The 23457-nt window shown below is 46.7% G+C and overlaps 1 protein-coding gene across 2 annotated transcripts in view; it reads right to left on the minus strand.

Annotated features, from left to right (window-relative positions):
- CGNL1 (cingulin like 1) overlaps window positions 1–23457 on the minus strand; it is a 157981-nt gene that overhangs the window by 9515 nt on the left and 125009 nt on the right. For both annotated transcript variants that reach the window (XM_067029776.1, XM_067029777.1), the window contains exons 10-14: window positions 22608–22712; window positions 17224–17376; window positions 15923–16093; window positions 12231–12392; window positions 9066–9155 (exon numbers count right to left, since the gene is read on the minus strand). In XM_067029776.1, coding sequence (XP_066885877.1) covers window positions 9066–9155; window positions 12231–12392; window positions 15923–16093; window positions 17224–17376; window positions 22608–22712 — 681 coding nt within the window. The remainder of the gene's footprint in view (window positions 1–9065; window positions 9156–12230; window positions 12393–15922; window positions 16094–17223; window positions 17377–22607; window positions 22713–23457) is intronic.

The following is a 23457-nucleotide window of genomic DNA, read 5'->3' on the forward strand; positions in this document are numbered from 1 at the left end:
GGTCGTCAGCGCGGCTGGGCCACGGGACCACAAATGTGCCTCTTGGGGGAAACTGTTCTGTTCACGCCAGCTGGGCAGAGGCCAGGACCTCACTGAGGACACGGCTAGACTTTCACCGCGACGGGAAGCAATTACACAGACAGGGAGCAATGGCCCAGCTTCTCTTCCTGGCTCTGCATCCACCTGCATGTGACCTTGGTCACCTCACCTCTGGGATGTGGACTCCTCATTTCTCAACAAGCAAGCTGAACAAGGTGGCCTGTAGGTCCTTGGAGCTGGCCTACGATGCAGTGAAAGCACATTCAGTGCCTCCCGCCCGCCGTGCGGCGCTGTGCGGTCCTCCTTCTAAGGCCCCTGTCTCCATCTTCCAGTAGCCATTCCATGTCTCCAGACCTTTAGGGGCGTCCCCAGAAAAGACCCACTCGGTCAGAGTGAGAGCGAGTGTGTGTTTGTGAACACATATGCTTGTGTGCCGGGAGAGGGGTGGTCTTGGACTGATGGGGTGGGCCCATGCATTCGTTCAGACTGTATTATCAGCCCTGGGCTGGACATCGTGACAGTACCTAACCTCATTATAGGCGCGTGGGGGAGAAATGAACAAGCCCTGTCCCTGTGGTCAGTGTCACTGCAATGGGGAAGGACAGCATGCTGGCACGGGGTGCACGGCAGTGGTCACAGCCCAGACTGGGAGGGTCAAGGAAATTCTCCAGAGCAAGAGACGCTGAGCTGAGATCTGAGAGCTGAGTGGGGGGTCAGAGTCAGGCAGGGTGGGGATGGGGCAGGAGAGGAAGTGCAGCTCTCCTAGCCAGGGACCACTAATGAGAAAAGGCAGGAGTTAAGAAAGAGGAAGGGAGTGCTGGAAGAATCGAGAGCACTGAGGTGGACACTCTGGGAGGCAAGGGGACGGGTTAAGAGCTCAGGTGGCGAGGTAGACAGGGAGCAGTCACACAGGGCCCGTTATAATATTGTGACCACAGTGAACATCTGCATTGCACTTAACAAAAGTAAGTCTGGAGCATTTTTATAGCGTTATTTCATCCTCACCACCACCTGATGAGGTGGGTACTATTAACATCCCTAGGTACCCCTAGAGTCCAGGGGAGTTTGCAGATACAGGTGTGGAGACTGGGTGATGCCAGCTGAAGCCACAGGACAAATGAGCTCACCAAGGAGAAGTGCATGAAGAATGAGGAGAACCGTGCCCTGGGAAGGCCGCCCTGCTCCACTTCGTTAGGGGAGGTATGGAGAAAACCAGGACACTGACCTGCTGCAAAGGCCCAGAAGGGCAATGACAGAGGAAAATGCATCTAGGTTGGCCAGGAAGATGGCTCTGGGAGGCTCAGCAGAGAAGGGAGAGACAGGGAAGCCCCTCTTCTCTAGAACCACAGCGTGACAGATGACAGCTCTGACCCAAGGGCTGAGGAGAGCTCACGTAAGGGGTTTGCAAGACAGATGCCTACAGCTGTTAGCAGACCGAGGGGGAGAATCACCGAGGAGGAAACAGTTACAGGTGAAGGACTGTAGCGGGACGGGAGTGTGACAGGAGACTGTCCAGGGAAGGGGGGGAGGGAGGGATGCAGGCCCACTCTGGGGGCAGCACGGGAGTGGGAGAGAGCCCAGGAGAGGGACGGTAAGTCAGGGCTTGGGGGTGGGTGCGGGGGAGGCTCCTGTAGCTCGGAAGCCCAGGAGGGAGCAGGAAAGGAAAGAGAAGAAGGGAAGGGAGATTATTTCCCCAAAAGTTAAGGGATAAGGAAGGCCTGGAGACTTGTCGAGAGAGAGGAAGAGAGAAAGAGAAAGAGAAGTTTAGTTGCTGCGGGGTGTGAGGCCAAAATCCACCAGAAGACAATAAAAGGCCGTGGGGGGCGGAGGCCAGGGGCTCGTTGCAGCTGTACAGCAACTGCGTGAGGAGGCAGGCAGTGACTTCCATAGCTGTGCTCCAGGCCTGAGGAAGGAGGAGGGAAACAGAAAGAACCAAGAGCCCCTGGCGACAGGTGCGGAGTGACTACCAGTGTCCACATCTGAGCCTGTTAATCCTCCCAGGACTCTCTGAGGCAGACGTTACCACCCCCATCTTCCAGGTGGGAGGTTCAGGACTGGTGGGCGTTCTCCTCTCTGCCAACCTCCCAGGTCCCTCAGTGAAGGGCAAAACCTAGAAGGAGGAGGAGTTCTGGGGGGCCTTCGGAGCCTAAAAGGAAGAAGCACCTCCAGTGGCATGAGGAAGAGAAGCGCTGTGGAGGGATTTAAAGATTGCCAAGGGGTCCACGGCACTGGGCCCAGGCTGGGGTTCAGGACAAACTTAAAGAAGCGGCCACCGGCCAAAGTTTTGCTCCCTCAGGGCTACTGATGGGAAATTCTGGATCCTGCCAGGAAATGAGCCTCCCAGTACAGAGGGGCACTCAGGAAACAGCATCCTGGAGGTCTCTGCAGGTTCAAGACCTCCCAGGAGCGCCCCAGGCAAATGTGAGTCTCCAAAGGAAAAACAAAGCAAAACAGTAATTATTTATACCCCACCACATCCCCTCAAAAGATGGCTATTAAAATGGAAGTGTAAAATAAATCAGAGTGAAGAACAGGAAGCAACAAATGTGAGACCATAAAACTTAACAGTTACTGTCACCGGACAGTCAATTTTCCTTCAGTTTTTTGGCAAACATGATAGGCTTCCTTCAGTTCTTCAAAAAGGAGAGCCAGACACTGAATTCTAAAATAAATACACCAGCTGTACACCTGAAACTAACACAACATTGTTAATCAACTATACTCCAATATAAAAGAAAAACTTTAAAAATAAATTGTGAAATAAACAAATTTTAAAAAAATACCATGCGGAGCCGTACACAAGGAATACCACGTGGTGTTATGGACAATACCCCCAAGGATGGGTTTCACCATAAACCACAAGTGTTTCAGTCGAGTTCCTCAATACTGTGATCCCCAGGAATGGTCCTATGACTCGTGAATATTCCAAATCAGGGTCTTCTCACCCTGAGCCCACATTGGGAACAAACAAAAAAAAAAGAGAGAGAGAGAGAGAGAGAAAGAGAAAAATGGCCTCTGGCTTAGTCAGCTTCCTCCTTTGGACCAGGGAAGTAAATCTGAGGCTGAGAAAACATTTCTTTATGTAACCTTAGCGCTTTACGTTGCTGTTTACCCTTCAACCATATTAAACGGACCAAACAAAAACTTTCCAGTCGAATTAAAAACAGAAGGGGAGCTGAAGGCAACAGTTATCACAGCTGGACTGAAAGAATGCTAAACCCAGAGCATGTTAATCGGAAATAACAGTATCAGATTCCAGTGGGTTTATGTCAGAGGCACCCATGACCTGAGCCGGCTCTCAGGATTAGAAGCAGCTGCCTTCTGGGTTAATGAAAAGCCAGAGATATTTATGATCACTAATAATAATATTTAACCCCATCACCTGTGTTTACCATTGGGCTGTAAAGGGGTTGGTGAGCACACACTCTTGGCTAGGACTAAAAATGATACTCAGTCACAAGAAAGGAAAATTATTATTAACCAACTGTGCACATTGGGTTTTTGAGTAGTCTTTACAATAGGAGGCAGTTCTGAGACCAGGATCATTTTAATTAAAGAAGAAAAAAAAAAAAAAGAAAGAAAGAAAGAAAGAAATCCCATTCTGATCTTTCACGTGCTGACTGCAAAGCAGCCTTATTTCCCAGGCTCATATCCTGGTGGTTGCATCCCCCTGGTGCAGACTGAGGAGCAGGTGTGAGCCAGACACCCGGGAGCAGTTCCTGAAAATGACTGCAGAAGCCTGCAACTTTATCCACTGGGATTTACCCTGCAGTTGCCAAGGCAACAGGGCAGCTCTGGAATTGGTACTTTTCCTCTCGCCTGCTGGCTGCCTGGGTTGGACAAATGGTCCTTCCACTGGGCTGGGTTATCCTGGCCTCCGTGGCCAAGAGAAAACCTCTCCATCTCGGCCCAGATCTACTGTTAACTGGAGGCACTCAGCCACCAGCAGTCACACAGCAGTGCCCAAGGAGCTAGAACATCAGCCTGTGGGACACATTTAAAACACCAAGCTGGGCCACCTCAATCCTGGACTCAGGAGGAGGGTCAGGAGAGGATCAGGTAAAAATAAATCCTCACTCATATTAAGAGACACTGTGGCATTATTTTTAAACTTGGGCACAGAGACCCAAACATTTGGGGCGTTTTTACCACCCTCACTGTCCGATGCTGGGATGATGGGAACAGGTGGGAGGTGGTGGGCTTTGGCTCCACACTTCGTACAAGCCTCGAGACCCTAAGCAGCCACTTAGCCTCGTGAGCCCTGAAAACAACAAGAGAAAGCATGCAAGGCACGGGCACGGCACCCAGCACCTGGAGAACCCTCAGTAAGGATGGCAAATATCGTAAAGGGAAACGTGGTTTTAGAGGAAGGAGAGGAAAAAGGATTTCTCTGGATTTAAACAGACCGAAAGCCAGTAAAGCACCCACTATTTTATTCAAATTTCCTTCAACTTTAAGAATATCCTGGGGGGTGGCATGAATTGGGAGACTGGGATTGACATATACACACTACTATGTATAAAACAGATAACTAATGAGAACCTACTGTACAGCACAGGGAACTCTACTCAGGGCTCTGTGGTGACCTAAATGGGAAGGAAATCCAAAAAAGAGGGGATATATGTATACATATAGCTGGTTCACTTTGCTGTACAGCAGAAACTAACACAACACTGTAAAGCAACTCTTCTCCAATAACAATTAATTAATTAAAAAATAAGAATATCCTGAACATGTATCTAAAAGGAAGGCCTTAATTACTGAGCCTGTGCATCTGGAGCCTGTGCTCCGCAACGAGAGGCCGCGATAGTGGGAGGCCCGCGGCACCGTGATGAAGAGTGGCCCCCGCTTCCCACAACTAGAGAAAGCCCTGCACAGAAACGAAGACCCAACAGAGCCATAAATAAATAAATTAATTAATTAAAAAAAATTTTTTTTTAAAGGAAGGCCTTAGAAGGGCTGGGAACTTACAAAGAACGTTGCCAGCATTTACTGAGCATCAGATGTTAAGCACGAGAAAGTGGAAACAAACACATGAAAAGGATAGAACGTTTGATCTCACAACCGCCTCTCCTGTCCTCTGTCCCTGGGAACAGCCCAGCTGAGGCTTCATTCAGGCCCCCTTTCTCCTGCCCTTACTCCCAGCCCCTTTGAGAACACTGTTCTGCTCAACGACCTTCCGAGGCTCCCCATTGCCTTCAGGGTACAGTCCTTTCAAAATCCCTCCACCTGCCTCTGAAACCTAACCAAGCACAGCAGTCCATTCGTTGCTCCGGAAAATGCTAAATAGACCCTCCCAATCCTTGTTCACACCCTCCACCATATCTAGGACTCCTTTCCCATTCTTCACTTTGTCTAAATCTTACCCTTTCTGCAAAGCCAGCTCCAGGCCAGCCTTCCCCTAAGAACTCCCACAGTCACCCTCACTATCATGGTCTTTCCCTCCTTAGCTGCCTGACTCTTTCACTTGGCATTTAGTACCCACTGCTTTTTCTTGATAGTTATCCGTTGTTTAGGCAAGCCCCTGCTCCTCAAACCAACCACAGTGCCTGCCTTGGTCAGCCGTGCACCCTGGCTGGATCACAGGTGATTCTGGGCCTCGGCTCTCTCATCCACTGCACAGAAAGTCTGGGGAAATGAACCTGGAGGTCCTTGACAGGTCTAAGATTCCGTAAATGGGGTAGGCCATTCACTAAAATTACCAGAAAACCTCTTTTTCTAGTTTTCCCACCTAAGCCCTGTCACTCAGACTAGGAAAATGAATGGGAGATGTTCAGAGGATGCAAAAAAAAAAAAGATTTAGACAGGGAGCTTGTGAGCATGCAGAGATTAAGTAGAGAGAAGAGCTGCGACCTTTGACTTTTTAAAGAGACCAAGATCCAGAACATAAAGTTCCCCACACCTTCCCTTTTCAATGCAGTTTGCAGCACATCCAGAGCAGATGCTATAAATCAGGTTGGAGACGACAGACAGGCACAATTTCCTGCTCCTTAAGAGACATCTCCTGTGAGGAGGTGTCATAGGGCAGCATTTGAGGGGGCGGAGGAGAAGGGGTCTTAGGTTTCGAAGTTTCCCATTTCTCTGATTCTGGCAGGAAGGCAGCCGGTACATCCCTAGAAGTTAACCTAAGTGAACTGAAACAACTTCAGAATCAAGGCCCACCTGTCTACACTCAGAGCCCTTTCTTGAACCTTTACTTTAAGAGGCAAGAAGCAAGTCTCAGATTGACCTTGACTTTGAGTGAGAAGTAAATGCTTTCCTGTAAGGCGGGTATATTTGACAAACCCATTTCTCTACCCTTCCTCACAAATCCAAAGGCAGCACGTGCCAGAAGAGAGCACTCCATCAGGAGACCCCACTTTACCTCAGGGGTTTGTTTTGTTTTATTGTTTTAGTAATTCCTACCTCAGTTTGAACACTAAGCTCAATGTCTCCGCTTTTAACAGACACCAGGCTTTACCCTCCCTACCCCAGAGAGTGCAGTGAGAACAAAGAAAAGTGACGAGGAAAATAGAACAAATATAGCAAAAAGGCTAGAGACATTTGTGAAACCCATCTTTTCAGGCACATGAATTCAGACACAGGGAGGGAATGACAGAGTTAAAGGGCGACTCAGACACTTAATTTTATAAAAACCTTCTCACAGCATTTCAGTGTTAGAATTCAGAAACGGCTTCAGAAATCTCCTGGACAAACAGCCTCCTTTGCACAGATCTTAGAGGCTGTGCTCAGAGGGGCGGAGACGTTCCTGGAGCTACATGGGGTTGGTGCAGGAGGCCGGACAAGGGATTCTTTCCCAGAGAACAAGTACGTCCCCTCTACTACTTCCTCCCCGGGCTTAATTTAGGTTCTCAGCTCAGTGAAAAAATTTTCAACCTTGACCAGATCACAGAGAGCAGTTCTATTACCCACAAATCCTGTTGAGAGAAGAGAGAAGAGGCCCAAAGCAAACAGACCTAAGTGATGGGCCTCCTTAGTGTTGGGCCATCGGCAGACCCAAGGGAGGCAACCATCTCTGATTCAGTTTGTCTGTGTTTTGTTTCGGGTCTGGAAGGCTGTTTTAACTGCCTGTTTATTGATAGGATGACATACTTCCCCTCACCACTCCTCCTTGACTAAGATGCAAGAAGCATTAGCAAAACAAATTCAGGGCCACTTCTCACATCATCACCAACGCTTAGCAGGTCCTGAAAAGCCCTGTGGTAAGGGGGCGTCTTAGCCAGGCTGGCAGGAGCTCATAACGAAGCAGCTTCTATACCAGCAGGAGAACTGAGAAAATGCAGACTTTACTAAGAACTATTAGGTCTCAAATGTCAAGGTTGGGCTCTCCACACGAACTTCAGGTTTCCATGAAGGTCTTTCTCTAAACTTTTGCAGCTCAGGTCAGGTGGGCTGCCACCCCTCCAGAGGAATGATACTAGCACAGTAAACAGGACTGAGATATGAAGGCAGAACCCAAGTGCAGTGGGAGGGTGGATGGAGCCTCTGCCTGGAATTTCCTTCACTCTCAGGAGCAAAGGGGCATCAGTATCTGACCTGTTTGCAAAGAAGCTGTCAATAGGGAAGCAAAGGCAGATGGAAAAGAAGCCAGTGATTCACCTTCAACTTTGAACAGGGGCTACCAGCCTAGAATGGCATTGTCCCTAAGCGCTGGAACCTCCAGTTCTTGATCATCCCAAGGTGAGGGAAAGGTGGTACATATGAATAAGGAGAAGGGTGACCAGAGGCAAGTGGGAAGATTCCATATTAATTTTGTATTAATTTGTATTTCAGACTTTTTATTTAAATCCTTCATACAGATAATTTCCTAAATTATACTCAGCACCATCCAAGGCTTTTAGATTTTGTTTGCACTGTTTAATTAAGAAAGTGCCCAAAGCAAATCAAAAGGTGAGGAGCTTTCTAAATGTCTATTAAATGTACAGTTTTACTAGCACCATTTTCAGGAGCTGGGTGTAAAAATAAGTTGTCATTGAAAGTATATCCCATCAGAGGTTTCTGTAAGTATCCAAAGGTATCATGTAAATAAAAGGCTGAGAATACAAACTCTCTGTAAAACCACCACTGAATGTTCTGAATCCTTGTCCTATAATATTTCCACATTTTTGTCTGTCAAATGGTTTGGGCATGCCATGGGGACATGGTAACCAGCTAATGGTGCTACCACTTTCTAGTGATGTGACACGCCATCTCCAGGGTATGACTCAGGCACTCTGAACTTTTTGTTAATTAAAAAATGGAAACAAGGGCTTCCCTGGCGGCACAGTGGTTGGGAGTCCGCCTGCCGATGCAGGGGACGCGGGTTCGTGCCCCGGTCCGGGAAGATCCCACATGCCGCGGAGCGGCTGGGCCCGTGAGCCGTGGCCGCTGAGCCTGCGCGTCCGGAGCCTGTGCTCCGCAACGGGAGAGGCCACAGCAGTGAGAGGCCCGCAAAAAAAAAAAAAAAAAAAAAAAAAGGAAACAAACCCCAAAAACCTTGGGATTATCCCAAGTGTAGTTTGGGAAATTAGTTCCATTATGTACAATGTGAGGACAGTGTGAACTATCCCTGGCCTGCCTCCCAGTGTTCCTATAAGGATCAAATATAAGTGAAACTCCTGTCATTTGAAAACTGCAAAAAGCACTCACTTGCAAGGTACTGTTACTGTACTATGGATGCCTCACAGGTGTATGTATTGCTAATTTGCTGGCAAAGGTCTTAAAGGAGAAGACTGCATCATATCATTTACTTCCCGTGGCACTAATACAGTGGTAGCTACCAAATTTCATGATTGCTTGTTAAACTAATGATTCTTAGAGCCTCAGCTCTAAAAGCAGTTTGCCTATTGTGACTAATACACTGTTATACATAACCACTCTGGAAACGTCCACTCTATATGCTCCATGCTATATAGTACACCTCCCTCTTAGTGACTGACCCCATCTTCCATCCCTTCCATAAGCCATGGACTTTCTCTCCCTCCCCCCTCTCACATTTCCTTTTTCATGCAGGGTGATCCACTCATCACTCAACTACAGAACAGTACCTGTTCCCTGCTCTGAGTGATCCTCTCAGACAGCAAATCCGAGTTGTTTCTTTCTTCTTCCAGCTCCATCTCCAGTTGAGACACCTTGTCCTAAGAAAGAAGTCACAAACACAGCCTATTTAACTTGCACTGACCAAGTTTTTAGGAGCAAGGACTGCCCTGTGGAAGGACAACCCCAAGGGCAAATCAGAACTGAACACCATGAATTAGAGTTTGGAGGAAAGGTGTGTCTTTTTCTCATACTGTCCAAAGTACATCTTTTTAAAACTGTGTTTTATTGCTTTTATAATGTAAAATATAATTGTGCATCTAGAAAGTACATAAAAGGAGAAAAAAATATTACCCCAAACCCTAACAAGCACTGAGGATATTTTAGCATGTTTCCTTCAAGCCTTTTTTTCCCTTATGAATCAGTAATTTTACAAACATCTACCTAAGCTTAACAGGTACCTGTTAAAAAACAATGTGGAAATCAAGATATTGTCCAAGGTACACTCCTCTAAATACTCTAAACTCAGGACAACGTTCTTCCTCTCCCCTGCTCAGGGTTTCCAAGACCCTCCCAGGAATAGAGTCTAGAAGAGCCATTTGCATCTGCCTTTTTCTTCTAGGGAACCTCATATACTTAGCACCATGCACTCCCAAATCCCCATCAGAGTAACATAAAGACAGTGCCGGGCTTCCCTGGTGGCGCAGTGGTTGAGAGTCCGCCTGCCGATGCAGGGGACGCGGGTTCGTGCCCCGGTCCGGGAAGATCCCACATGCTGCGGAGCGGCTGGGCCCGTGAGCCATGGCTGCTGAGCCTGCGCGTCCGGAGCCCGGAGGCTGTGCTCCGCAACGGGAGAGGCCACAACAGTGAGAGGCCCGAGTATCACCAAAAAAAAAAAAAAAAAAAAGACAGTGCCAGCCCATTCTGCTAAACCAAATATTCACAGAAGAATAGTAATTTCTATCTTCCTTAGCCTTCCTAATTTAACATCACTGAGTGTTAAGAGAAAAGTACTTCAAAGTAGCTTTGTGTACAAAAAAAAAAAAAAAAAAAAAAAAAAGAGGCTTCGAACACAAACCACCCCACCTCGAACTGGGGGCTTGTGGGGTTGGTGGTACATGTGTTTCTCCTGCCACCAGCCAACGTGTCATATGTCTGGCTTAAGTCAGAGCCATGAGCCAGACACACTAAAAGCAATCAGCATTACGAGTTTCTATGTGAGCCTGCAGCATCTGTACATAAATATTGTCTCTGCGATTGTCAAAGTTGGCTGACAAGCCTCCGTATGCACCAAAAATAAAACAGAACTCGTGAATGACTAAATGTCTGTGAATGCCTTCCCTGTTGTGAGCTAAATCTGCAGAGAACCCAGAAAGCTCTCTCCCAGGACTCCAAAGTCCCAAAGACCAACTCAGAACAGCTGGGTCCTGCACCAAACCTCCTTATTTGTTCAGTGGTTCCTGACCCCTCCAAGGCCAGTGTCACTCAGAATCACCAAAGATCCACAAGTACCGCATTTACATACGACGGTCACCTGAGTTTCTGAGTTTACAGACAATGGCCGTTACTGAGAGAGCTCTTGAGTCTGAGAATTCATCTGTTAAGTGCTAATAAAGGAACAAGCAAGATATTAGTCCCAGCAAGACAGTCCTGTCAGCCGCCTCTTAGGGAGGAAGCACTGTCGGTCGGGTGTGCCTCACAGGGGTGGGGTCTTGAGAGCTGTTCATTTTAGAATTAATGGAGAAATAACTCAAACACTGCACAGGGGCAAATGAAGCTTAGCTATGCCATGGCTTCTACACCTTGAGTTAGTAAAAGGAAATGTTCTTTTTAGTCAGAATATTCTAGAAGGAGATGACCCGGCAACCCAATGTTTGCCTAAAAGCACCTCTTCGCAGGGCTCTCTTCTTGCCTGTAATCTGTACTATACTGTACAGAACCCAGCAGGAGACTTCAGGGGGTCAGGCCAAGGGTCATTACGCCAAAGGTTCTCACGTCACTGCCTGACGAGGCTTTAGCTTGCGTTTAACCAGATTGTTTGGTCCTAGAATAATCACTTCCTAGTTACCTGGGTTGACCTTAGCTTGCCTTAAAATGACCTCCTGGGTCCTAGAATAATCACTTCCTAGTTACCTGGGTTGACCTTAGCTTGCCTTAAAATGACCTCCCCTAATGAGATTAGAAACAGGACATGAGCAAAATACACAGCAATCTTGTGGGGGAGGGGGAGGGGGAGGGGCACGACACCCTAACCAGGTAATTCTAAGCCTCTAAAAGGGCCCATCTAATAAAATCTTTAATGGTTGAAACATCACTCCCTAGATATAAACTGCTACTAAGTCCCCTGGAGGTTTTAAAAGTTATTTCTATTGATTTGCAAAGTTGAATCAGGAATCCCACTGATTTTAAATTCCAGCTCTCTCTCCCTGGCCTTGAGCACTGTCTGACTTTTATCAAAACCTTGACAATGTTAACTTCTCCCATAGGTCTGGACTGACGTTAAGGTTCTTCCCGTCATTCTTGATAGGCTGGTCATATTTGGATTCTATTACTTGATTCACGTTTTGCTAATGTGTTGTGCTTTCATCTTGTGAACAGCTCACTCTAGCTGGTGACCCCACTGAGCACTTTCTGATAGACTGTCTTGGTTTATATATATACGGTGTGTCCAAAAGTGACCTGAGCTGGTTTACTGCCAGCTTTGGCAGAGCTGGATCATCTGTGAGGGAAAACGGGACAGAATCAGGCAACAAAAGTGGAGAGCGTGTGGTGCAACAAATGAGTGCTGGGTGTCCCTAGGAGTAGGATGGTTTGGATGCGAGGCTTAGCCCTTCTCTAGATTCACAGCAGTCTTACCTCCCTTGTAGTTGGAAGCACCACCCAAAGCAACAAACAGATAAAGAACTATCTATGTCCCCTTATGCAAAATCACCTAACTTCCTTTGGACTCTTGCTTCCTGTTCAAGACAATGATGACACTACACTAAATTATTCCCATCATTCCTTCCAGCTCTGACATCTTAGGAGTCTACAAACTACTAGCTTCTTCCTCAAATCAAGAAATGCCTTTACTGTCTTGCTGTTAAAGAGAAAAAAAAGCCAAAGACTTCCCAAAGGCTGAGGCGTGCGTGGAAAGTCTGCTTCCCTCGGGTCCCACACCGGCGCAGCCCACAAACCTCCAACTGCTTGATGAGTCTGCTTCGGTCATCCTTGAGGTGACTCTTGGCCTCCAGTTCGTACTCCAGGTCCTTGAGCGTCTGCTCCAGAAGCTGCCTTTTCGTGAGCGCTTCCTCCTGAGCTCTCTGGTAGTCCCTTAACTCTTCCTCCAACAAACGCGTCTGGAATGAGGAGGGGCTGGGGTGCTTATCTGGGCACAACAGGGGCACAGAGATCTCGTCAATGTGCAGGCTGAGCCGGAAGAGGTTCGGGCGGCCCCCACTCCACTGGGGTTCAGAAGCCCGTGAGCAAGTGCCACCTTCCTCTGGGCCTCAGTTTCCTCTTCTGTAAAAAGAAGCCGCTTTTCCAGCTACAGAGAGCAACCCATTGGGTTATACATTCAATTCAGTAGATACTGGCCAGCGTTAAATATAACAGAAAAAAGTATCAGAGTAGTACAAGCAAATATTGTTTTGTGAAACTTTTCTACTAGATATTCATATACTTGTATGGATGCATGTATTACTGGGTTAGAAGGCAAGATGCCTTTCTTACTGGAGGTCATGGCTGAAGATACCCGAAAGCCCTTGAACCAAGTAAGGGCCTCCCAGAGTGTAATCTATCACCCACCTGTATCAGGCTCCTCTCAACAGAGGTTTAAAGCTGGGGGAAGATAAAAGCTAAAATCATGACCCCAAAGCAACCTGCAGGCACAAAATCTACTAATATAAACATGTAAATTAAGTGAAAACCACTACTCTCCAGAAGAATATATTATCAGCTGTCATAATTTACAGTGTTTTGTTCCTCCACAAGGTGGCACTGAACTAACAGCTTTGAAGAAAGTGCAACCGACAGCTTGATTCACAAGGGGTTGTCCGTGTTTTCCACTCCTCTGGAATCTCCCCAAGGGAACTAGGCAACTCAGCACACAGAAGGTACTCCTTAAACATCTCTGTGGACTGATCCGGTGAAGCCTGAGGCTGTCTGTTTTGTTCTCAACTTCCTTCCCTCCTGGAGGTGGTATAGGGTAGCAGGTGAAAGCACAGTCATAGAAATTGAATACACCAAGGGTTAATTTCCTTCAGGGAGTATATGATAGCAAGTGGCAAACTTCATTAAATAGTACCAGCCTTTGGGGGTGATCTTCACGGAAAAGTTGGGAAAGTCTCAAAGATACTCTTTTTGGGGACCCAATAGGTTAGGCTACTTTAGAAAGCCAAGAGGGAAGACTAGGAACTGTGTTCCTCTCCTGGAGGCTGATAGGAACACCTGAAATTTCTATAAAAACAGCAGTCTTAAAGAAGACATCTCCAGATAAAGACCCTACTCTGGTTTTGGTGGTGACTGAGTGAAAGCACAAACTGAAAATCATCCCATGGAAAAAGGATGACGAGAGATTTTTTGGATACAGAAGTACTCCAGAGCATGAAAAAAAATCTCTCCGAAAGAAGTCTTAAAAAAAAATTCTCTGTGCTTCAGTTTCCTGATTTGCAATATTGGGATAAATATAAAACCTACCTTAAAAAGCTGTCGTGAGACTCAAATGAGATAATACCCCCAAAAGAACATGGGTTTTAGAGTCAGAAACACTGACAGGTAATGGTACAGCTCACCCTTCCTTCCCCAATGCCCGGCACATTCCTACCTTCCGACGCCCAGTAGATCCTTCCTAACATCTAGCAAGAGCTCCATCATACCAAGAGTATTCAATAAGGATATGCACAAGAGAATAGTACAGTGTCTGGAATCATGAGTAAGTAAATAACTTCTGAACCTACTAGTGCTACCTTTAAGTAGTTGAAGCTGCTCTTTGCTAAGTGGGATTTAGAAAATAAACTGAACAGTGAACTCTAGGTCTTAATTCTCTAACGATGACCTTCATCAGAACTTTTCTAGCTCTATGCCAAAGGCAAAATAGGTAAAATGCCTATTTCTCTCAAAGCAAAGGAGGCAGTACTACAGCACTTAGGGTGGATGGACCCTTGCAGCTTTTTTATTTACTGAGAGCTTTAACTCAGCTCCACCAAAATGTGGTGGAGGGTGGTGAACAGAGTTGAGCTTGAGTTTCCCAAGGATCCCAAGTGACCTTGGCTTATTAATTCATTTTTGTTTTAAACGACTCCATGACTTCACCATCCTGACTTAGGGTGGTGTCTGATTGCAGTTTCCTTCTAGACTGACGAGGTGTCTGTTTCTGCCATGCAAATGGAAATAGTGTCTCACAGGGCTAGACCACTGAGAAAATCTAGGAAGTGCCGTCTCTGTTTTCATCATAAGGAATCCTTTTTGGAATTACTGCTCTTTTACAAACAACACTGGTCTCTATCTGGCCTTAACTAATCTCTCTGGATCTCAGTTTCCTTATCTAACTAGAGGGTCTCTAAGGTTCCTTCCTACCCGAAGATTCTAGCAGAGTAATAATTATACAAAAACCAAGGGAAAGCACTTTACAGGCATCACCATGATACTGATTTTCTGAAATCAAAACAGCATACCAGGTGTGTGTTTGCATTCTGGCAAATATCAGAATCCTCCCACCCAATTGCTGTAGAAATGATTCTTCTTCAGTGCCAGAGAACTGTGCTGTCGATATGCTAATTTCAGTTCTTACTAGGAGTCCTGTATCCTAAGACCCTAAACCAGAGGGGATCTGTTTGTTACCAGGGTCCTTTCAGAAGTATTCTAGAAGCCTATAATAAATATCCATTGTTCTCTCACACAGTTTCAGCGCTGACTCATGGGCGACCTTCCTTTGATCATCAAAGATAATAAAAGTTTGTTTTTTAAAGAAAAATTTGTTTTCCTGTGGAATCTTAGTGCTCTTGGCACTGCTTATGAAAAAAAAAAAAAAGCAAGCTTTAGAATTAAAAAAAAAAAACAAAAAACTAATATCAGTGTCCAGGATATATAGACCCTCTGCCATATAGTCTCACATGTTGCCTCGTTTAATTATTAAATCTTTATGATTTTGTATACTTTTAAAGAGGGAGAAACAGATGCTCAGAAAATTGGGGTAACTTGCTCAAGGTCATCCAGCTGGCAAGAGACAGAGCAAAAATCAGCTTACACTGTACTTGCATTTTAGAGCCTTCAGCTTTCCATTAAAATAATCAAAAACATTCCCTTTATTATACACAGTTCTTCAGAAGTCTAGACTGAAGGAAGCTAACATTTGGGTTACTTTGCTCTATTATTCTTAAATATAAAACCAAGAATATGTTTTAATAATTTCAGTACTCGTAAATTCCTGAAGATTTCTGTTTGTCTCCATTATTGTTGTTCTGAAACTCTTACCCACCACTCCCATGGCAGTGAAAGTCTATAATTTTAAACGAATGGCAAAAAAAAAAAAAAAAAAATTAGTTATTATAATCCCTGTTCTAAGATTAAATTAAAACAATGATACATATAAATCATTTAGACACAGCTGCGCACACTACCGGTGCTCCACCAGTGGCAGCTAAGCTTTTTAGGCAGATCTTGGATTAATCATGAAAATCGTCAAACTGAAGTTGTGTCTATTTAACCTCAGAGGCCCTGGGTCCTCTGTGTCTTAGAATGCCATCTGCCCCAAAGTAACCATCCCGAGAATCAAGCACAAACGCTGTCTTAAGAATCTACCCCAAGCCTCTCCTAGAAGAGTTTCAAAGCAGTCTTGAGGGATATTCTGAACACGGGTAAACCAGGAACTGCTCTGGCCAGGCATTACCTCATCCTGCATTTTCATGGCAGTCAGACGGGACTTCTCTGCCTCTAGAGTTTTCTCCTTCAACTGTCTTTGCATTTCTGCAAGTTCCCTGCGATTTTTCTCCTTGTATTCATCCAGCTGGTTCTGGAGCTCCAGCGTTGATGTGCGGGACACCTCAACAATGTCAGCCATCTGGAAGGAGTGACACGAGTGAGAACCCACCCTGTGATGCTCCATCTGGGGCCAGGGAGCTAGGTTTGCGTCCCAGCTCAACGTGTCTGCTTTCTTCTGTAGCACCCCACCCCAAAGACTACAAAGCACCTGGTCGCGATCTGCCCAGGATTAGTCTCCTCTAACTTGGAAGTAGCATGGAGGTGTGAACAAGCACATCCTCTGGAGCTAGATCCACGGTCCTGGGCCACATCCTCGCTCTGCCACTTACCAGCTACATGGCTGGGGCATCACCTACTCTCTCTGGGCCTCTGCAAAGTCCTCGTTAAAAATACTGAAACCCTAATCTTTACCTTGCAGGGCTGTTGTCCAGATGAAAACAATACACAGAGACAGAATTCTAGTTAGATACAAAGTAGCTGGTAGATGACTGGCACACAGTAGGTGTCAAAAAAAAAAAATGGCAGATACTCAGGATGGCTCCAGCAGCTGTGTGCCTTTTCCCTTCTGGGTGTTTTAGGGCAGAGGTAAGCAGAGGAGCAGCAACTACTGGGCTTTAAAACTGCCTTTCACACTCCTGCACAAGAAAGATAGGAGCGAGCGCACAGATTACGCGCAAAGACAGAGGTACTGATTCACGTAACATCTGTGAAGTCTGCACGGACGTGCCAGGCTTCTTCGGGCGGCTGTTGAGAGGAGCCGGACCCACGATTCAGCGGGCATTTTCTAAACCAGTTCCCCTGTGGCTGGGATTATCGATGGGTCCGAAGAGCTGCTTCCCGGGATCTGCAAATCCCTGACACGTCTGTGCTGAGACATACTGCAGGTCTCCTCAGCTCTATGAGGCCCTTACAGGGGGCTGGGTCCCACGTCCTCTCCCTCCCGCTCTCCCTCCTTCTCCCTCCCTCTCCTCCCCCTCTCCTATCCCTCCCCCTCTCCCTCCTTCTCCCTCCCTCTCCTCCCCCTCTCCTCTCCCTCCCCCTCTCCTCTCCCTCCCCCCTCTCCCTCCTTCTCTTCCTCTCCCTCTCCTCTCCCTCCCCTCTCCCTCCTCTCCCTCCTCCTGTCCCTCCCTCCTCCTCTCCCTCCCCTCTCCCTCCTCTCCCTCCTCCTCTCCCTCCCTCCTCCTCTCCCTCCCCTCTTCCCCCACTCACCTCCTTCTGCAGTTTCTCAATGGTCTTGTCAAGGTGCCAGCGCTCATCCTCCATCTCATTCTTCAGTCTCCTTAACTGTTCCTTCTGATCGGTCTCGTCTTTTAGCTTCTCAGACAACTGCTTGTGCTCCTGGGTGGCCTGACTCAGATTTCTCTGCAGATGGCAGGGAAAGGACAGTGCTATCACCTACCTACCAGGTCAGCCACAGAAACAGGTGGCGGAGGGAGTTTCACAGCCGCACCACAAAGCCATCAGACCTGCTACAACAGTGATAAGGAAAAGGATCAAAATAAAGCTGACACAGAGACACAAGGACATTGTCGGCTCTGCAATTCAGGGACCAAGACGCAAAGTTGATTTAACTGAAGACATACGCAGGACTGAAGGGCACACGGAGGATGCATTACAGAAAATACAGAAAACGGCCCAGAGGCTGCTGCAGGCGGTGACTCAGGAGAGTGTCCAAAAACCTGACAGAACTCATGCTTGAAAACTGAGGTTATACATTAGACAAACTTAAACCCATGTGGAAATTGACATCCTGTGGTAGACAGCACTGCACCTAATGTTCGAGCATCTTCTCTGCTATGCAGATGATTCTCACAATTAAAATAGCTAAAAATGAATCTATAAGAAAAAAGAACATTATCTCATGGGCCAAGAGTCCACTTGGGTAGGAGGAGTTATAATCAACAGAATCCATGGGTTGGACTCACACATAGAAGGAAAGGAGTTTGGCAATCCACAAGCTGATGAACCTGATGGACAGAAGGTATTAAATGGAAGAAACACTAGCCAGGAAGTGCAAACGAGTGGTTATTTAGTCAATCAGCACCCAATACTAGTACTTCTTATAAAATGTACCATCTTGGGTGCGGTGTTTCCCCTGGGTTCCTCTGAGGCTCTCATCTCACAACATTATACAGACTGACGTCCTTTATGTAAAATTCATGCAACTCTAAAAAGAAAATCCTAAAATGGCTTAGGAAGATTATGGTGGCTTCTTTAAACGGCTGAGTGTTAAGGCCTTTGGCATAAGGATATCATGAAGGGGCACAGCTCAGAATGGGGGAGCATGACCCAAACAGGAGCTAGATCATAAGGAAAATGTTATCAGGCACTGACGGCTGAATGTGGGTTAGTACAAGTACTGCTTAGGACCTACTCAGTCTTGTGTCCCTGCAGAGGCTGTGTAAGGACAATGGTTATATTTGTACAGTGCTTAACAGTTTGCAAGCTGCTGTCATGCGCAGTAACTCAGGCATTTTGAAAACACTCACAAAGCACTTCAGGCACTCCTGGTTTGCAAAGCTTTGGAACAGCTCTGCTGGCCAGCCACATGGCCTGGGGCCAAAAAGCCACCTGTGGAGGGCTGCGCTCAAAGAAACAGCCAGCACAGCCGGGCTGCTGAAGTTGATTGCTGCAGGGAACCAAAGTCAACAAAAGCAGTTGGGGAAAGAGGGTGGTAAAAGAAAGGTAATGAGGAGTTCAGTGGGGGGCAATTAGCAGGAGTGAGTCCCACCATGGTCCAGCTGGACATACACCAGAGGGAGGGTCAACCCCCGGGACTTGTGTCTGTGGTTGATGTAGTGATGTCGGGGCAAAACGCGGTACACAGGGTAAGGTAAGCAAGGTACGGTTGGTTCCTTCATGTGGGAGAAAACTCTCAGGAACATGTATCTCAAAATGTCCATTCTTGAACAAAAACAAATACAGAAGGACATCAACATCTTCCCAGAGAACCGCCAGGATCCAGCTCAACCCCTGCCCCTACAGATCCCCCAGCCTCTCTTTTTCTTCCTTCCGGATCCCAATCCCAGGGGCCCCAGGCCAGCAGACAAGCCAGCCTCGGCTCCATTCAACCTCCATTTGGTGAGCGCACTTCTGTTTCACCCTTGGCTCGGGGAGGGCTCCCCTACTACCCCCTGACACTGGCTCTGCTCTCCTGTGTCACTGGAGACACCCCAGACTCCACCACTCTGAGCCTGGGGCCTGGCCAACACCCCCTGTCCCAACATACATATTTGCCTAGAAGAGTAATTTTGCTAAATTATCTTTAAAACATTTCTTGCATGCTTGCCTCTATTGCAGAGTAGTAAGATCTGTAAAGGCAAGAAATAGATTTTCTATCTCAGTATGTCTCACAGTCCAGATTCACTATTAGGCATACGATAAAAACCCAGTGGTTGAGAATTAACACCTATCCCCAAAAGTGATCTAAAGATTTCTTATATCAGAATCACCGGGCAAGGGTGGTGGACTGCTTACATAAAATGCAAAATCTAGCCTGTTCTGATGGAATCACCGTTTTTCTTAGAGTGGAGCCCACACATTTGCATTTGAAAGTTACTCAGATAATTCTAACATACTCTAAAGTTCAGAAATGCTGTTTAAACAATGCTCTGCCTCTTCAGTGATTCAAGAAATATGTTCCAATATGTCCATGCTGAGAAAATATGTCCCAAATTCACATGAAAAGCAGCCAAATTGGCAACTTTGCATTTAGGAGTTAGGTGTGAAATGCTCTATAGCTACAGTGTGACTGTATTTCCAAGACCAGCCAGACAAGGCCATTGACTAACACTGGGACAAAAATTTGAGGAAAATTTATCAGGTCAGAGAATCCAAAACACAAGGTTGGTGGAGGTAGAGTGAGTGCCCTTGAGCTTGGGGACCATTATCTCAGGGGATGCAAAGCCTTTCACTATACGGCTGAGCAAGGTCCCGACTAGTCCATATTAACAATAACCAAGTGGCAGGTGAGCCGAAGAGCTTAAAGGAATGAGAGGCTTGATCAGAAGGAAGTCAGTCTCCTCAGAGCCTGTGCCACACATTAGCCGTGGACCGTGACAAGCATGGGGGTTTTCTTCTTCTCTGGTCTCAACACACAGAAGCCCACTAGGGTGGGAGGTGCAGGCATACAGAGTATATATCATTATCCCTCCCTGAAGGAAAGAACTATGGCTGCCCCATCTGCAGAAGCCATTTCTCAAGGGAATCAGAGATGTCTTTGCCACGAATGCAGTTCAAGTAGATCTACCCAGCGGCACAATCCTCAACCAAGTGGTAGGGCTGAAGCAAACCGAGAATGGCATCCCCTTTAAGAACCTCTGCCACTGTCTGACTGAGACATAATAAATCAGACCTAAGTTCACATGGTCTTCAGCTACTACGTAAAGAAATATATTTATCATCCACGAAGATGCAACAGATTGCTAAAGGCACAAAGATTTTGAAATGTAAAATGCTTATGTGAGGGGAAAAAAAAAAACTGCTACTCTCTCCTCTTACTCTAAGGGTTAAGCTCCCTTCGGTTGCCAGCTTTGGGAGAAGCGTGCAGAAAAAGTTATTGAACTAAAGGAATGACTATCTGCTTCCCAAACTGAGAAAAAGCAAATATTTTTGAGTGATGGTGCACTTTTCATAGCACGACTTTTTTTGTTTGAGGATTTTTTTTTTTTTTTGATGTAGACCATTTTTAAAGTCTTTATTGAATTTGTTACAACATTGCTTCTGTTCTGTTTTGGTTTTTTGACTGCAAGGCAGGTGGGATCTTAGCTCCCCGAATGGGGATCAAACCCACACCCCCTGCACTGGAAGGCGAAGTCTCAATCACTGGACCACCAGGGAAGTCCCTCATAGCACTGCTTTTGAGACCAGATAATTGAAATAATGATGGTGAGACTGCTGGACCCTCTTAAAATTCTTGCTGGATTATGTTGCCAGTGGCTAGCACAGCCACCGCTGCACGAAGCACCCTCCCCATCTCAGCACCACTGGGAAAACAGGCCTGAACAAAAAGTAACAGGTCAGGGATAATTTCCAAGGCAAGGATGGTGAGCCAGAGGAGGGGGTGGGTGGCGATTACATTAAGATCTTTAGACCTTGAGGCCATCATCTGTTGTCTCCGCCGAATTAGCTGTGAGTTGCAGATTCACAGCTGGTGAACCACTTCCTTCTGTGTGAAACTTTCTGGTTTGACCAAAAGATGATAAAGACAGAGCCTGTAATAGCTGCACCCAGTGCCTCGTGTGGACGTGACACAAAGGCGCACACTTTTGCCCCTGTAGAGTACAAATGTTTTTCCTCTCTTTCTGTGCCCACCTAGCTCGGAGATTTAAACCCTGCACTTTGGCTGCTGGGTGGTAGCCATTACAAGCCTTAAAAAGCAGCACAGTGAAACTGCCATCCACACAAAATCAACCAAACAAGAGTTAATAACAAAGACCTAGATTTAAAGAAAGAAAGAAAAAGAAATCCAAAGCAAGGACAGTCAGACACCAAAATGAGGAAAAGACAGGGCTTTACTGCATGCAAAAACAAGGTCTCTGTCCAAAGCAAGAGAGAAGGTGCAGATTTGGGGGTGAGAGCTCCTGCGTCGTGGCTGACCTGAGTGAACCCTAGTACAAGCAGGTTCCCCTCCTCTAGCCCCAAGGAGTTAAAGCCATACATGAAAGGAAAGCTGCAATTAGGCATTTTTAACTCTGAATCCTGAGCTAGCTCCTGACACTTTTCATGTGCCCCTCCCCGACCTATCCTTATAGACAAGCAAGTCCTAAGGGAAAACTTTAACAGCCTCCTCTAAGACAACTGCTCAGAAGCACTGGCTTTTACCTCCTCATAAGCTCGCCTGAGGGATGCTTGATGATGCTGGTTCTTTAAAACCCCTGAGCAGGTAGAAGGAAGGACACACCTGGATCACGCTGAGGTCACTGTGTAAAGTGACCTCAGTGCAGACTTTTTTTTTTTTTAAAGAATATACTTCAGGCTTTCTAACCTTCAAATGGGAAAACCTAATTTTCCAGGAACCTTCGTATTTTAAATAGAGATAGCTATCTAGTTGCAAGGAAATGACTTCCTCCTGCTCCTTTTAATAGCCATCTTGGAGGACTGCATTCTGAGGTGTCTACTGGCCCAGAGGAGAAAGGAAATTGGCTTCGGCCACTAGCTGACACCACACTGCCTTGGGGACCAATTCTGGCAGCCTTCCTCACACAATTCATATTTTATCTTTGGAAAGCTGTCAGGCTCTTTAACGTCTAGAGCAGGATTTCTCAACCTTGGCACTACTGACATTTGGGTAATTCACTGCTATGGGGACTGTCCTGTGTACTGTAGGATGTTTAGCAGCATCCCTGGCCTCCACCCACTAGATGCCAGTAGCACCTCCCCAGTTGTGACAACCAACCATCTCTAGACATTGCCAAATGTCCCCTAGTTAAGAACCACTGGTCTAGACAGATAGTCTGAAGTCCAGGACGGTTATTATTATGAAAGGAGCTGCCTGGAAGGACAGGACCAATGGCAATCTGTACTTGTCCCTCCAGGTTTGCTTCTCGAGCTTCCTCTGTGGGGGATTAAAGACAACAGCCCTCAGTGTTTACCTGAGCATCTTCCAGCTCACTCTCCAGGGCCCTTCTGGCCGATGCTGCTTCTTTTTCTTCCTTTCTTGCATGCACAAGGGCCTCCTCTAATTGCCGAGTTTCTCCCTACAATGAAACACGGGGTCAGTGCACCCTCAGATGTGTGCTGTGCCTAGGAAGCTGACTTGGTGGCGCGAAAGGCGTGCAGGGGACATCCACAGACACAGCCAGCAGAGGCTACAGTCACAGGGCACCTGTCATGGGCCCATGACAGCACACAACAGCCGTACAGATGTGTGTGCCTGTCTGCAGCTCCATACTTAACCAGAGGTGAACATCCACATCAATCATCTGAGATGATTTTGGGGAAAATACAAATATCCACCCTTAGCACTGGAGCTTCAGAAACAACAGGTACTGAATGGACTCAAGCACACAGTTTTAGAAAAGCTTTTCAGATGCTTCTGGTGGATGACCATTTGGGGAACCTCTGTGAGAATACACCTCCCCTTTACATTTCTCCTGTCACTTTTTACTGTCAACTGCCATTTCTCACAGCCGTCAGTATGTGTCTCTTGCTAACAGCCTCCCACTTCTAGAGATCTGGCAAACCAGATAATTGGTATGTTAAGACTTGCGTGACTTCAGAAACTGTCAACCAACTGTTAAAAAAAGAATAAACAGTCACGAGTGAGAATGGGCCCGACAGTAGTGTTAAAATGGCCTTTTCGGGTGTTCAGAGGCCCCTGCTCAGTGTCGAAAGGTTGAGAGCGTCTGATGTCTGGGCAAACGGGGACTCCTGTGCCTGTACCTGTGCTTCCCACCCTGACTCCGTCAGCCCCATTCCAGACCGCTCTAGAAGCCCATCTCC

The sequence above is a fragment of the Kogia breviceps genome, chromosome 3, assembly GCF_026419965.1.
Source record: "Kogia breviceps isolate mKogBre1 chromosome 3, mKogBre1 haplotype 1, whole genome shotgun sequence".
Lineage (NCBI taxonomy): Eukaryota > Metazoa > Chordata > Mammalia > Artiodactyla > Physeteridae > Kogia > Kogia breviceps.